Here is a 15,660-nt window from a genome sequence, read left to right as displayed (position 1 = left end):
TGTAATAAATAACAATAATAATAAAATATATTCCAATTCAATTACACCTTGTTTCACACAATTGTAATGAGTAACCAAATTATTTTTAGCACTGATCACATAAGAGCAATGCGGGCGGGGAATCCCCGAATTTTATTATGTTCTGTTCGTGAAACAATTGAATTTATATCGGCTCAGTTGATTGTTTACTATCCTCTAGCTTACTTACTTTTTAATTCATTTTAAGTAAATATAAAATATTTAAATCTATCTCGAGGTTGCTTAAATAATGGATTTATCTCTGAAAAAAAGCAGTATTTTAGGAGATTGAAACTAACTTCCGTTGATCTCAAAATTTCAGTAGAGTTGGTATTACTGGTTTAATTATTATTCATCTAAAAATTTTAAGTCCGCAGCTGGCCTCTTGTGCATCTCTCAGAATGAAATTTAGGATCCGCCCCTGAGGGAGTTAGCGACTTTCTAGCGACTTTTGATATTGGCCCTAGCGACTCAGATTTATTGGCGTTGGCAACACTGTACGTGACTATTTTACTATACCAATGCATATCTTATCGCTCAAAACGACAGACGTAGCGAACCTTACAGCTACGAACTAATTTGGGCGGCTAAATGCCGTCACGCGTCCGGAACGGTAAAACGGCTTGGACGGCTAAGTATATGCCGACACTCGTCACCAAAAGCTTAGTTCAGTATTTTGAGCGTTCAAAAACTCTCTTGCGTGAAGGATGATTCGTCTTCGGCGGTTGATTTTCCTTGATTCTACACAAACTTCTGCCAAATAAATATTTTTGTACCACTCAGAATTGACTGTTTAAAGTTTTCCTAGTGGAACAGTCGCGAAATGACCAGATATTTCGAAAAAACAGGCTATCATTTGCTTTGCGAACAATTTTGGATTATTGGATTAAGCTCGTCTTGGAACACCCATACTGACGATTGGCATTTAACACTTTTTTGTTAAAATTATTTTTGACCCATGTTATCAATCGACTTACTTAGTTTTAAAGTTTTTTTTTTAAACATTCTTATATAACTTGAAACTAACAAATAATTATTCGTTTTCTCTATCGCCCCCACCATAAACAGACCAAAGGCAAAAGAGTAAAGGAGGTTCCAGTAGATGCTGTTCAACGACATGCTGTATTTTGTAACTAAATTAGCCTATAGTAAATAAATTAATTTAAATGCTATATTATAATTATAATTATAATATTTACAGAAATATAAAATTAAAAAACGGATGAAATATATTTTCTAATAATTGAAGTGAAACTTAAATAACCGAGAATAGTTTTAAATCAAAACTAAATAATATGAAAAAAAAACAAAATGAAAACGAGTAATTAGTAGAAAGTTTCAAATGTGAAAATGATTGTGAATTCAAGAATCGTAGTTGGCAAATTTTTAAAACCATAGTGAAAATGAAAACGAAATAAAAAAAGAAAATAAATTTAAATAAAAAGTGAAAAAATAATTACAATGTCGGAGCTCGACTCAAAATAAAACAATAAATAAAAGTAAAAGCAAAAGCAAAAAATGCAAAAAACACAAAAAAAAAAAAACATAAAGAAAAAAGAAAGAGAAAAAAGAAACGAAAACGAAAACATGAGAGCAACAGTTATAAGTATGTGTAAGTGTAGGAGTCTAAGGGAACTTAGAGGTTTATAGTTGTCGACCGGAGAAATTGTGCAAAAAGGGTATATTATAATAGTATATAATAAATAACACAACATTATACTTACCTACATATATTTACATTCAAAATAACGTGTAATTGTAGATATAATATTTATGTTAATAAAATTAAGTAGTGAATTAAAACAAAAGCAAAATTTATGAAATTCAATTGCAGTACATTGCATTGCATTGCATTGACTTGACTTGAGTTCAGTTATATGTAATATGTATGTATGTAAGTAACATAATGTAAAGACGGCGATGGCGAATGCAAATTGATAACAGCTAACTGCAATGAGTGAAAATTGAGAAGGTAGACAAGCGAGTAGAGCGTAGAGAGTAAAGAGTAGAGAGTGTAAGGAGAAATTGAATTTAGAAATTGCGTTATTCCTTCCATTTTCATTGAGTTGTTATGTGTGTATGTAAAGTGTTTGCTAGCTAAATTTTACTTTAAATTAACATTTATATACAATTTACCGTTACAATCGTGCTATATGTGATTGATGATCGTTTGATTGATGGTCTATTTTACGCCGCATCGAAATGCAAATGTTAGATGCAAACTGCAAGCTGCAAGTCGCAAATTGTCAAGTGCGAAAAGAGCCGTATAGAAAATGGAAAATGAAAAATGAAAAAATGGCAAAGGAAGCGAAACTAAAAAAAACGAAAATGTTTACAGGCACAGAAAGGTGTATATGTGTTGTTGAGTGTAGGATTTGCACTGTCAAGTATTTGTAGCTGATTTATACTATATGTATGTATGTATGTAATTAAACTGTTATTTATGTATTCTGTTAAACGATGTGTTTTCATATGTCAACATAGAACAACCAACATTCAGTATGTCGAGAGGAATGGAATGTCTTTCAATTATACAAATGCTCATAAGTATGAATGTACATAATTGAAGGATGGCATGCAAAGAAGTAGGTGTATGTAATTAAATTAAAGTATTCAATATTAAAGAAAAAATACATATACATAGATAATTAAAGCATACTAGCCAAGGGTAATAAACTGCAGCCGCGATAATTAAAAAAACAAAAACACACAAAAAAACGAAACAAACACGTTGAAAAAAAATATGACCCACACACCCAATATAAATATGTATGTACAATGTATACATGCTATAAGGACTATACATATGTACACCTGTGTTCACAATAACTCAAAATTTCGAACTAGGTACAAAATTTTAGATAATTCAAAAAATATTCATTGAAAATTTTTAGACTAATTTTAGATATGCAGTAGTTTTTTAAATTGCATAACCTATTGAATTTAAGTTTCAGTTTAAAAAATTTTTGTCAGAATTTTTAGACAATTTTTAGGTATGCAGTAACTTTTGCATAACCTATCGAATTTCAGTTGGAAATTATGTGGAATTTTGTATAAACAGTAATTTTTTCCGTTGCACAACCCATTGAAAATCGCTTTCAGTTTAAAATGGTTGAAATTACGCGCTGATTTTTGATAATTTTTTTTTGTGGTAAGCATTTGTTTCATATAAAGGCTTTCATTCACGAAGACCGCCAGTAAAAAAAATGTTAGACTTTATATTTGGACTAAGGGGTCCCGGTGGTCTATAATTCGAAAATTAGGGTATTTTCAGGAATTTTTTTACAATAAAAAATGAAAAACGATATTTAAATTGTTAGGCTTTTTATTTAACTTCTTTTACATAAAAAAAATAAATAAGTAATTAATTGGCGCGTTCACTTCTGTTAGGTGTTTGGCCGAGCTCCTCCTCCTATTTGTGGTGTGCGTCTTGATGTTGTTCCACAAATGGAGGGACCTACAGTTTCAAGCCGACTCCGAACGGCAGATATTTTTTATGAGGAGCTTTTTCATGGCAGAAATACACTCGGAGGTTTGCCATTACCTGTCGAGGGGCGACCGCTATTAGAAAAATGTTTTTTTTTTTATTAATTTTGCTTTCACCGCATTCGAACCAACGACCTCTCTGTGAATTCCGAATGGTAATCACGCACCAACCCATTCGGCTACGGCCGCTGAAGTTGACTTTCCCGAAAAATTGGACCTGGACGGTGTTGTCCATTTTGACTCTTCTATTTATCTGAAAAACAAAAAGCAAAAAAAATTTTAATCAGTATGACTGTAGCTATGTCCCCCTACTAGAATAAAAAAACAAAAAAAAATTTACAAAATGGCGCAGTTTTGAATTTAACACTCTAAAAATCGGGGTTTTTTCGGTTTTTTAATCAAAAAAATACGAAATAATTGAACTAATAAATGATTCTAGTACCGGCGGACTATTCGGTTGAATAGTTTTTTTGACAACACCAGGCCGAAAAAATGTAGTTTGGAGATACATAAATGAGTTTAAAGTTTGAGATACAGGATCGCGCGGACCGCTCTCTACTTAGTTAATGGGTTGTAGAAGCTATAATATTGAGAATTTCCGTACGAAAATTTCACAGTATATTCTTCAGATACTACACTTTTGAAATACCGATAAAGCCAAAAAATTGATTTTTTGAAATTTCCAGACCACCCGGTCCCCTTAAAACAATAATTAATTAAAAAGTTTGAAATTCGTATGAAATTTTTTTGAGTTTTTTTAAATTTCGTACACAATTTTAAACTCTAAATTTTATGGTTTTTGTTGTAGTATGAACTATATTTTTATAAAACCAAATAATATGAAATGAAAAGTAAAAAAAGGATTTAAATTAAAATTTTTTTGAAAATTTGTTTGAATTTTTTTAAATTTTGTACAAAATTTTAAACTTTAAATGGTATGGTTTTTGTTGTAGTATGAACTATACTTTTATAAAAACAAATGAAAATGAAAAGTAAATAAATAGTCAAAACTTTGTAATATGTCACCCTGCTATTATTGCGAACACAGGTGTATGTATGGAAGTATAAAAATTCAGGAACGTATCAACAATATTAAACCAAAACCAAAAACAAAAACAATATTAAATAAATCGGTCAGAAACGCTAATTTCTTGCTAATTGTGACTCACAGTTACAAAATCAAAATAATTGTAACTTAAAAACTTACAACTGGAAAAGAAATTAAGAGTAGGTAACTAATTTTTCACTTTTTTGCCACTTTTTTCTTAATTATTTGCTTGATTTTTTTTAATGATTTAATAGAGCCACTCAATTGCTGCTTGTATTTATTTCTATTTATATAAAAACAATACCGTCAGGCAGCACACTTATGTATGTAACTGTAACTTTCATTCAAAAATTGCTCAGTCTTTCGAAATTCAACTTTTTTCGTGCGACCAAGATAAGGCACTTTCTGCGTCTTCGAGTTAATTTTGAGCGTCCTTAAGTTAAAAATTTTCCATCGCTTGATATTTTCGAACTAAGAGGTTTTGGAACAGCTAAAAGTAGCGCTCTTGTTCATTTTCGAAAACTGTTACAGCGGGTCTTTGACATGCTTTAAGCTTTATTGTCATTAGAATATGAACGTTGAGCCTTTGCTTTTCAAAATAAATTAAAGAGGAATAATTTTTTTCAAACACTCCACTTTCCAGGCTTTCATTCACAGCCATGCACCATTTCGAATTCGAAAAATTGTTCATACAAAATGTGTAGTTTATGTGCCTAAATTTGAAGTTTTTGAAATATTTTCACTAAAATACTTGCTTATAGTATCTGGTCGCTAGAGGTCTTTCAACTTTCGAGAATATTTTATAACCAAAAGCATTAAAAAAATAGTGCAATAAATCCTCAGAATATTTGTATGTATGTATAAAAATAGTTTGTTGATTATTTCTACTACTAATCGATTATTAATGTCTGAGGTATGAAGAAATATATCATACAAAATTAGCACTAAAAACTGAAAATTAACGGCTCTGCTTTATTAATACTTTGTGATACTTCATTAGTACCAGATATTCAGTTCTAATCTTCTTACTGAGCTCAAGTCCAAAACTATCACGATTCCTCGTAAAAAGGTATTAACTGTAATATTTACAATATATTGTATTAATTTCAAGTTCACTCTGTGTTCATCTTAATGCTTTCACGCAGAAATCTTATGAATGCTGCGTTGGAATAAAAGTGAAATGAAGTAAAGTCATAGGTATCTTGTTTTAGTTAAGCTATTGTACTTTTTTATATCGATAAAATTGACGTAAACTTGAAATACCTATTAATCTTAAATTTTTATTAATCCTCAATTTTTACTAAACTGCAAATTTTTTTGTTGATTCCTTACAGTACTACTTCGATATACATTAAATGGATGCAATTATTTTCTTCGCAAAACAAATATCGAATTGCAGAATATATTTTATGCACAAGTATTCAAGCATAACCACGTTTCAATTAGTTGAGAAATTCAATATTTTATAAAATTTTTGTACTTCACCAAACAGTTATTCGCTCACCGTAACCATTTTTAAGCAAGTATTGCGATATTAAAACATTTTGCTCTAATATGTTTTTTTTTTTTGACATATTTTTTTTGCTATAATTCTTTGTGTGTAACATTTGAAAGGCGTCCCTAGTTCATTTTCATCATTCTTGTATTATTTTCCCCTACTTTTTTCTTCTTTTATTTTTTATTTTATCTTTCTATTATATCATACTAAATATTTTTATAATTACGTTTATTCTATTTTGCTGTTTAATTTGTTTTCGGCGTCAAATTGTAAATAGATATTACCTATTCAAAACAACATAACTTTTTTGTGTGAAATTAGTTCTTATTGATTTCAAAGAAAAAATTGTTCAAAAGTGATAACAATTTTATCATACATATACTCGTATTCACTTTAGCTCGATATGGCCACCTCAAAAAATTAGTTGCATGCTGCACGAATGTGATCTTTAGATATTTTGGCCCATTCTCGTATAATCGCTTTTTTCAGCGCATCCATACTGGCATATTTTTTTAGTCCTCTCCTTGCTCTCCAAAATGGACCAGATGGAATAGTCTATCGGATTTGCGTCTGGCGAATTCGACAGCCATTGTGTGGACGAAATGAAGTGTGGAACATGATTTTTTAACCATTCTTGGTTCACACGAGCTTTATGAGACGCTGTCGAGTCCTGTTGGAACGTCCATGGTCTACGACCGAAATGTTTGCGTGTCCGCGGTTCTAAAGCGGCTTCTAAAACATTTTCCCGATAATAAGTCACATTCACTTTGACACCAGGCTCGATAAAAACGATTGGACAGCTTTTATCAGCGGTCACTGCGGCCCAAACCATTACTTGCGATGGGAAATTGCCTCGAGTGGCCATACGTAGGCGCAAATTCTCGTATGAGCGTTCGGTCAAGTAACCACGATAGTTTTGAGTGTTTATGAACTGCTCAATTGGGAAATTTTTTTCTTCAGAAAACACAATGCCATGTTCGTGCAAGCGCAACAACTCCTTTGCTCTTTCGCACCGAACTTTTTTTGCTGGGGTGAAAGATCGTGTGCTGTTTGGAACTTGTAAGCCTTGACCTTGAGCTCATTTTTCAATATGCGTCGAATGCTGTCTTGCGATATTTTCAGTGCTTTGGCCATTTTTCTTCCACTTCGACGTGGATATCGTTCAAGTCTAACCTTCACTTTCCGAGCCATTTGTGGCGTTGTTGCGGTTTTTTTTGGTCCACCTCCATAGAGTTTTGCAATGCTACCAGTATCATTGTAACGTTTTATAGTGCGATACACAAACATTTTATTCACTTTGAGCTCACAAACAATGGCTGGTTGTGATTTTCCAGCCAAATATAACGCAATCACACTATTACGTTAGAATTCCATTACAGAAAATAAAATTCAACAAAACTGTGACGCAAATGCTTTTGATGGCTTATAAACAATATATTGAACTGTCATTAGACAGTTATTAACAATTTTGACGTTGATATCATGAGCTGTTTTACAGATACAAGCAGTGTGAAGTTGGTAACACTTCATATCGTTCACCCTGTATATACAATTTTAATAATATTCGGTCCAGTAGTTTCTGAGTTCATCGATGACATACAGACAAATATTCATTTTTATATATAATTATTCTTATTATATTTATTAATTATATAATTTTATTATTATGCAATTTATTTTTAACTTTTGCTCAACTTTTTTGTGTAATTTTATTGAAACTTTGTTTTGTTTTATTTTATTGTTTTGCTATTTTTGTATTTCGTTTCGTTTAATTATATTTTGAACTTAGCTTTTTATTTCCTGTAATTTATTTAACTTTTTTTTCATTTTTTATTTTAATTTTTTTCCATTATTTTTTATTTTGATTCAAGTTATTTAATTTCATTTTCATTTCGATTCAGTTTATTATATTTTATTTTTTACATTATTTTATTATTAGACAATTTTTATTTTATATTCTTCTTCTTTTTAATTCAATTTTTGTATTTTGTGTTACTTTATTTTCTTCTTATTTTTATGTAACCCTTTCGCGACGTCAGCTTCTGTGGGCCAAAAAGTGGCTGCCGTATATACACGGCACCCGTCGCGAAAGTTTTAATATTCTATTTATTTCTTACTTTGAATAGTTAAATTTAATTTCGTTTTTAATTTTTATTCAGCTCATAATATTTTTTTATTACTACGTAATTTTTTTTATTCTCGTATTTCTTCTCGTAGGCTTCGTAGAATTACTTTATTTCGGTAATTTATCTCAAATTTATTGCTTATTTTGTTTAATTTTGTGATTATTTACTTAATACAAGGTGGCGCAAAATTAATCACCCTATTGGAAGATTTATATGTAATTTCTGTAAATGGCGTCATACGTTAATCATATTTGACCCTGCTGAACTAGACAGCTGCAGTATACAAACAGATAAGCACAAGGGAGCTTCTAAATAAAGATTTCCACCATTCAATATCTCTTTTAGTATTTATTAAAAAGGTTATTTAAAAAAAATGTAATCGATAATTTTTTTGCGTCTCCTTGTATAATGTTTTATTTCCTGTTAAAAATATTGTTTTTCGACCTTATTTAATTTGTTCTGGTTATTATTATATATCATTATTATTATTTTTTGTTTTTTTCAATAAATTTTTTTTCGTGTGGCACTTTGAGGACTCCATCAGCTTTTTTCATGTCGTCGTTTTCAAAACAGTTTCCAACTTTATGCTCCTATTTCGACATAAATACACTTCTATGCGAAACCGTTGAAAATTTAAATTCAAAAATATAATAAATTAGTTTCAACAAAAGTTATTGTTTTAAGCTAAATTATTATCAATATTACCGAAATTATTAAAAAAAAATCCTAATTATATTGTAACAAATAAGTAACATTAAATAATTCTGTTGGCTTTACAAAAAGTTATAAGCAAAACCGAATTGGAAAATTTTTAACACTACATACTTTAAATAATTGTTTAAGAAAATTCAAATTGTGTTTCATTATTCATATTTTTCGTCTCACGCCCCTTTTTTCGTTACTACAAATGTATTGGATTTCAAACTAAAATTATTCGGTCGCAACTCTAACCTCTGACTGATTAGCTTAATTTATGTGCAAGTAAATATCCCAAGCTTTTACTCATATTATTATTTATTAACGATTGTTGTGTTAGCTATAATTTAATTTTCATTGCCAAGTAAATTTACTTACTACCCATACATACGCGTTCATTAGTATGTATTTTGTAAAGTTGTAAAATATTTAAAATACATTTTGGTTTTTGTGTTTTAATTTTATGTGTGAATTATCGTCGTCTTGCTCCCTCCTATTTACTCTTTTATATGTGTGTTAATTTGTAATGTATAAAAGTAAAAAAAGTAAACGAATTTTGTTATAACTTGTAAAGTTTTATTATATGGAGAAATGTATGCTCTAAATTGCATTAATGGCAAATTATTATTAACTAAATAAATAAATCAAAATTGTAAAATATTATCTTTAATGCAACAAAAAATTAAAAAAAAAAAAGTTTTTCAATTATTTTGGCATTTTTTAAGGTTTTAGCAAAAATGCAATATTTTTTTTCTCATAAGTGGTGCTAAAATCGGACAAGTCACAAGGCCTTCGCCACTTGGTGCTTTCATTGTGTTGGCGCGTGTTCTTGCTTTCGTTGTTCATTCAGGGGTGTTGAAGCGAAAAGGAAAAAAAGAAGTGCGAAAAGAATCGTCCACAGCAGCAGCAGCGTCATCCAAGCGTATGAAATGGTCAAACTAATGTAATTGTTGTATTTTTCAAGGTCAAGGTCATGAATTATAATTTTTCCGAATGTTAGTAGCTTCTTTTCATCTTTACTGGCAAGGTCCACATGTCTGCGCCATAAAGAGGCGCATGGTTTTTCAAAAATTATTTATTGATTCATTAATATCTATTTTGTTCCCTTCAAAGAGATCCGTATGAGATATTATGCACTTGTGCCAAAGTTTTTTCCAATCTTCGAAGCACTTCAAAACATAATTTTTTTATCTTGGTCAGCTCTTCCTTCGATGCCGTCTTTATCTCGTCATTCGTAGCATAGCGTCGTCCTTTCATGGGCCTCTTAAGTTTCGGGAACAAGAAAATGTCACAGGAGCCCAGATCTGGGGAATACGGTGGCTGTGGCATCATTAGTGTGTTGTTTTTGGCCAAAAAGTCGCGCACAAGCAACGATGTGTGAGCAGGGGCTTTATTGTGATGCAAGAGCCACTTTTTGTTCTTCCACAAATCCGGGCGTTTCTGGCGGATTGCTTCGCGAAAATTGCGCGTAACTTGCAGGTAATATTCCTTATTGACCATTTTACCCTGTGGCAAGAACTCATGGTGCACAACGCTCCTGCAATCGAAGAAAACGGTAAGCAAAACTTTTACATTCGAACGAACTTGGCGCGCTTTTTTCGGTCTTGGTTCGTGCGACAGCTTCCATTGAGATGATTGAGCTTTGGTTTCCACATCATAACCATAAACGCACGATTCGTCACCAGTTATGACCCTCTGGAGCAAATTTGGGTCGTCGCGTCGTCGGATGGAGTCCAACATCTCATTAGCAATGTTCATGCGATGCTGCGTTTAGTCGAAATTGAGCAGTTTTGGTACGAATTTTGCGGCAACCCGTTTCATGCCCAAATCATTGAAAAAAATCGAATGGCAAGAGTCAATCGATATGCCTGGGTCCTCAGCAACTTCTCTAACGGTGATTCGACGATTGGTCAATACCATTTTCTGTACTTCCTCAATTTTTTCGTCTGTTGTTGAAGTGCTCGGGCGTCCGGCACGATTTTCGTCGTTCACATCTTCTGGGCCTTCTGAGAACATTTTGTATCACCGATAAACGTTGCTTTGGTCCAAAGTAGCTTCTCCGTATGACACAGTCAACGGAATGATTCGGAATGCATCCGCGCACTTAATTTCGTTTTTTACACAAAATTTGATACAGGTTCTTTGATCCATCTTTTTGAATAGGTAAAAATCGAAGGCGAGCAAAGCAGCTGTCAACAATTAACGGAACACTCAAAATGGCCGAACTCGTCGGCATGAGTGAGAGACATGAATATCAACATATCGCCACAAAAAATTTGAAATTCGAATATACGTAACCTGCGAAAATTCAAAATTCGCGATACTTTTTCAACACACCTCGTATATCATTGCCACCAGAATAAAGGCTGCTAACTCCTTTTAGTAAAGTTTTACAGTAGAGCGAAGAAAGCATCAGGAAATTATAGCTACGAACTACCATACAAATTTGAAGACACCCTGTTGTAACCCCTTGCATACTCTCTTTATTGATCTTACCAAAAATAATGTTTTTTCGCTTAAGTTTTAAGTTTATAAATGATAACAAAAGTTAGTTATTTCGACCGAAAATGGAGTAAGCATCTTTTTGACGATGCGTTAAGTATTTGATGTTAACCTTTAAATACCTATGTAATTAGCAGACCCATTAGATTAGATTAGATGTGTGGGGGGCTGGACAAGTCCAAGCACGCAGTCAGGAGACCATTGTCCTACACTCGGATAGAATTCAGTAGGAAGAATAGAGATAGGAAATATAAAATGTATGTGTGGTAAGACGGAAAAATTAGTTCAAGGTCACTCTTCCACAAATCTCTTGGATTCATTGATGCATCTTAAGAGATCCGGAAGAGGACGAGTATGAACTTTATCCATACTCAGTATATCGCAACCCAATATCCTAAGTCTGATTCTGGAAAACGCCGGACAGCTACAGAGAAAATGCTCTGCAGTATTGTCATCCTTAAGACAGGATGTCGACGACCCCCATGGCAGCCATATGCTGACCACAGGCGGTGTGCCTTGCGATTACACCCACCAGTACTCTCAAGTCCTTTCTGCTGAGTTTTTGGAGAAAGGTCGCTATTTTCCTATTTGGTTCTTTCACAAAGCACTTGGCACCTCTGCACGAGTTCAACCCAGACCAACGACCTCTATGAGTAGACCTCATGAAGTCGTCAACTTATAGTTGAATCGAAGCAGAATTGATACCTAGAAAAGGTCAGGGTTATCAGCTAACTCATTCCCTGTAATAGCCCATTGTCCAGGCACCCAAATAAGACTAACTTTGTTGAATTTTGCAACACTGTTCAGTTTTGTCTTACATTCGCCGACTAATTTCGAAGAGCATCATGGGTTAGCAAGGGCTCTCAGTGCAGCTTGACTTGACTGTCACTACAAATTCCAATACTGATACCCCGCCTTTTCTCAATTATCCAGTATGCTATACTTGGCTATAAACCTCTTGATGGACAAAGCCAAGGCGAATTTATTACGTATTACGTGCCAAGCGGAATGAGCCGGCACGCATTATCGTGCTTTACTCTATTTTTACACTTAAAAATTTTCCGGTGCTCCAAAAAAACTGAAAGGCTATGGCTTTATTGATTTTTTACCGAGCCGAGTGCAGTACAATCGCTAAACTCTTCTCACAAGACATTGTAAAACTTGAGTCAACGCAATTTTTCCTTCGACCATAATAACCCATTTAGTAACTGATGTGAAAATGGAAAACGGAGCGGCAAATACTCTGAAGGTTTCAAACTTTTTCTTTGTAGGGGTAAAATCTGGCGTAATAAATTTAATTTTTTTTAATGCTACCCCCCCAAAGTATTGATTCTTATTGAAATCGAATTCATATTTAAAGTCCAATCGATAGCTGACCAGCAACTTTGACACTTGGACTTAAATTTTCGATAATACAATAATAAAACCATGAGCAGGTATACCGATAACATCCGCTAAACAGTCGATTAAGATCGTCGAGATATCGATATAGAAGATTGTTCAGCAACACTTTGCGCTACAGCCGCAATATTTTCAACAGAATTCCCAGTTTTTCGTCTGCCAGCCCTTTTTCTATCCTCGAAAGAATCAGTTTCTTGTACGATAATTTCCACAAAAAAAAAAATTAGTTTAAATTTTCGTACTCGTAGCTCCTAGGCGTATCTATTCAAGATGGTGGCAGTCGAGGAACAACAACATTTCTTAAATTAGAACTGTCAAGGGAAAGAATATAGAAGAATGGCATGAATGACAAATAGATAAAAGTAATTTGTCGCGCATTCAAAGCACAACAACAACTTTTCGTAATTTCGTTTTACTGACATTTCCAAATTAAAGGTGATTGGAAGAAGAGGAAATCAATTACTCTAATCACACCACCGTCTATAGATGCGCCTTGCGTTATTCTATCGTCTATAATTGTGGATCTGTCTACTTGACAAATATCGAAGATGGCGTAAAAAAGGTATCGGGTTCTTTTGAGAGACCTTTTATATACACTTAGGTCATTTTTATTCGGCTTTGAATTTATGCCAATTTTCGAACCATTTCATTTGCTTTCGGATAAAATCTTTTTGAAGGGGCGAACAAAACGTCGTTTACAAACCACCCACGTTTCATATCTGGTTGTCCTGAGCAGCAGAAATAGTTGAAAAATGTAGTTACTCAAAAGAAAAGTACATAATTTTTTAAAAGAGTGATTTTTACGATGCTGGAAGGCGTACCTGTTTTTGTTTGAAAGTCAAGAACTTCTTTATGCGGCTTTCTGAATAACGCGTATACCGCGTAAAAAGGGCCTAAACGTGTACGAATCCATGGTGAAAATATTTTTAGAGGTGTACCACGTAGCAGACCGTTAAGGTACTACCTGGTCTGGTCAAATACTCATTTTTTATAGATATTTTTTAGGAATTTTTTCTTAAATAAAATAAAATGCGATCCTTTTGATTTTATAGTATGTTATTATTGACATCAAATAGTATACAAAAAACCTATTTTTTTTACATATTAGTAGTGAGGTACCAAAGTAAGCGTTTTAAAAAAAGATAGGTGGCTTGTCAGGACATCTGAAATGAAAAAGTTAAACTGATTATTATTCTAAAGGGTGGTTAAGTTTCAAGGGCCGGTGTTAATTTTGAATAAAACAGAATTTTTTTAGGAAATTATTGTCATTTTCTTTATTATGATAATATTGGTATGGCTCAATTACGTATGGAACAAAATATCGGCCAAATGACCGCCGCGGCCTCGGCGGCACACCTCCATCCGATGGTCCAAATTTTCGATGACACTGAGGCATAATTGAGTTTCTATGCCGAATTATCTAATCCTTTAGCTCTTGAATTGTTGCTGGCTTATCGACGTACACCTTTTTTTCAAATAACCCCAAAGAAAGAAGTCCAACGGTGTCGTTGACGTTTAGGTGTGGTTCACATTCAACATCGGCTCTTAAAATTTAACCACCCTTTATAATGCTATAATGGACATTTTTTTATTAAATATAACAAAATGGTGGACTTTTGAAAAAAGGTATGTTTTTCGGGCGCAAATCAGACTGTAGTATGGAAAGATAGGGTTGAAAAGAAACGAAAGTAGCATCTGCCAGAACTACTGATGTGTGGGATAACTGATGAAAATTTCAGATCAATCAGATGACCTGAAGATGTCCTACTACTCTGAGCGAATTTGGTAGAGTTAGCTGATAGGCTGACGTCACTTGTGTCACAAAGCGATTTGTTTAGGAAAAAACTGAGATTGTGTTAGTGATATACGAAAAAATCAACCAATGAGAGCACTTCGTTGCTATCTGAGCAACGACTGCTTCGCCGAGTGTGTGAATAAATTGAAATGATCGTGCAGAATTCGGCTCAAGGTGGATTTATTATAGGTGACAGCATTCACCCAGCTGAATTTTTCGCCGTAGGTATAGCTTACATCAAAATTATACGCTTTGTTTGTATGTATTGGTATGTTTACATTTGCGATTGTACGTTGACGTGATGCTTGGACCAAACGCAACAACAAATACATGTAGGGTTTTACTTATATGTGGTTGCTGTCACCTATAATAAATTCGCCTTGATTCGGCTGCAAAATCTCACGAGTGATGTGGCATCCCGAGTTACACTCACAATTTTTTTTCACCATAGCTAAATAGCAAACCTGGTAGTCTATCAGCCTTACTACGAATCTATGTTGGGAAGTAACCTTTTTATTTGATCGCAGAGTCAATGTTGGAGAACTTGAGCTGTTTGCGAAGGTCCTAAACGCATCAAGGAGAAGTGTGCCACTAAATTATTGCAATCACCCTTATGTGACTTTGTTTCATCCTTATTTGTTGGTTTATTTTCAAAGTAAGTTAATTTTTATTTGTTATTTATTGCTTTGTTACTTAAAGTGGAATTGTTGTTTTTTATATGAAATTTTCTTTTTCAATTGCTTAGCATTCAAGTATTTATTATTTATTTATCTTAAGAGTTCAACTAAATATAAACAGATATATGTATTTATGACAAATTTATTACAAATTGTGAAATTCTTATGCTTATAAGTGTATTATTATAGTGAAAATGATATTAAAAAATTAAATATTTAAATATACTAAGTAATGGTTTTTACCGAGTTGTTAAATGTATTGCGAATTTAATTTCTTGATTTGTATGAATCGAAAATATTCAAAAGATTACAAAAACAAAAAATGCATACAAGGTTTATGTAGATGTTTACTAGAGTGTTCAAGTATTCTAATCGGAAGCAGTTGGTGCTATACCACACGAGCGGGCACCTAA

At 32.9% G+C, this 15,660-nt stretch overlaps 1 protein-coding gene across 1 annotated transcript in view; it reads left to right on the top strand.

Moving 5' to 3' along the window:
* The window catches only part of LOC128857430 (ubiquitin-like protein 3), a 39,260-nt gene extending 37,917 nt beyond the window's left edge, over positions 1-1,343 (top strand). Inside the window, exon 4 of the mRNA XM_054093186.1 lies at positions 1,087-1,343. Within this exon, the coding sequence (XP_053949161.1) occupies positions 1,087-1,151 (65 nt within the window). The 3' untranslated portion in view covers positions 1,152-1,343. The remainder of the gene's footprint in view (positions 1-1,086) is intronic.
* Positions 1,344-15,660: the final 14,317 nt, after the last annotated feature.

This window comes from Anastrepha ludens, chromosome 3 (genome assembly GCF_028408465.1).
Source record: "Anastrepha ludens isolate Willacy chromosome 3, idAnaLude1.1, whole genome shotgun sequence".
NCBI classification, from domain to species: domain Eukaryota; kingdom Metazoa; phylum Arthropoda; class Insecta; order Diptera; family Tephritidae; genus Anastrepha; species Anastrepha ludens.
The sequence above is the reverse complement of the archived record's forward strand: the minus strand, read 5'-3'. Positions and strand labels throughout refer to the sequence as shown.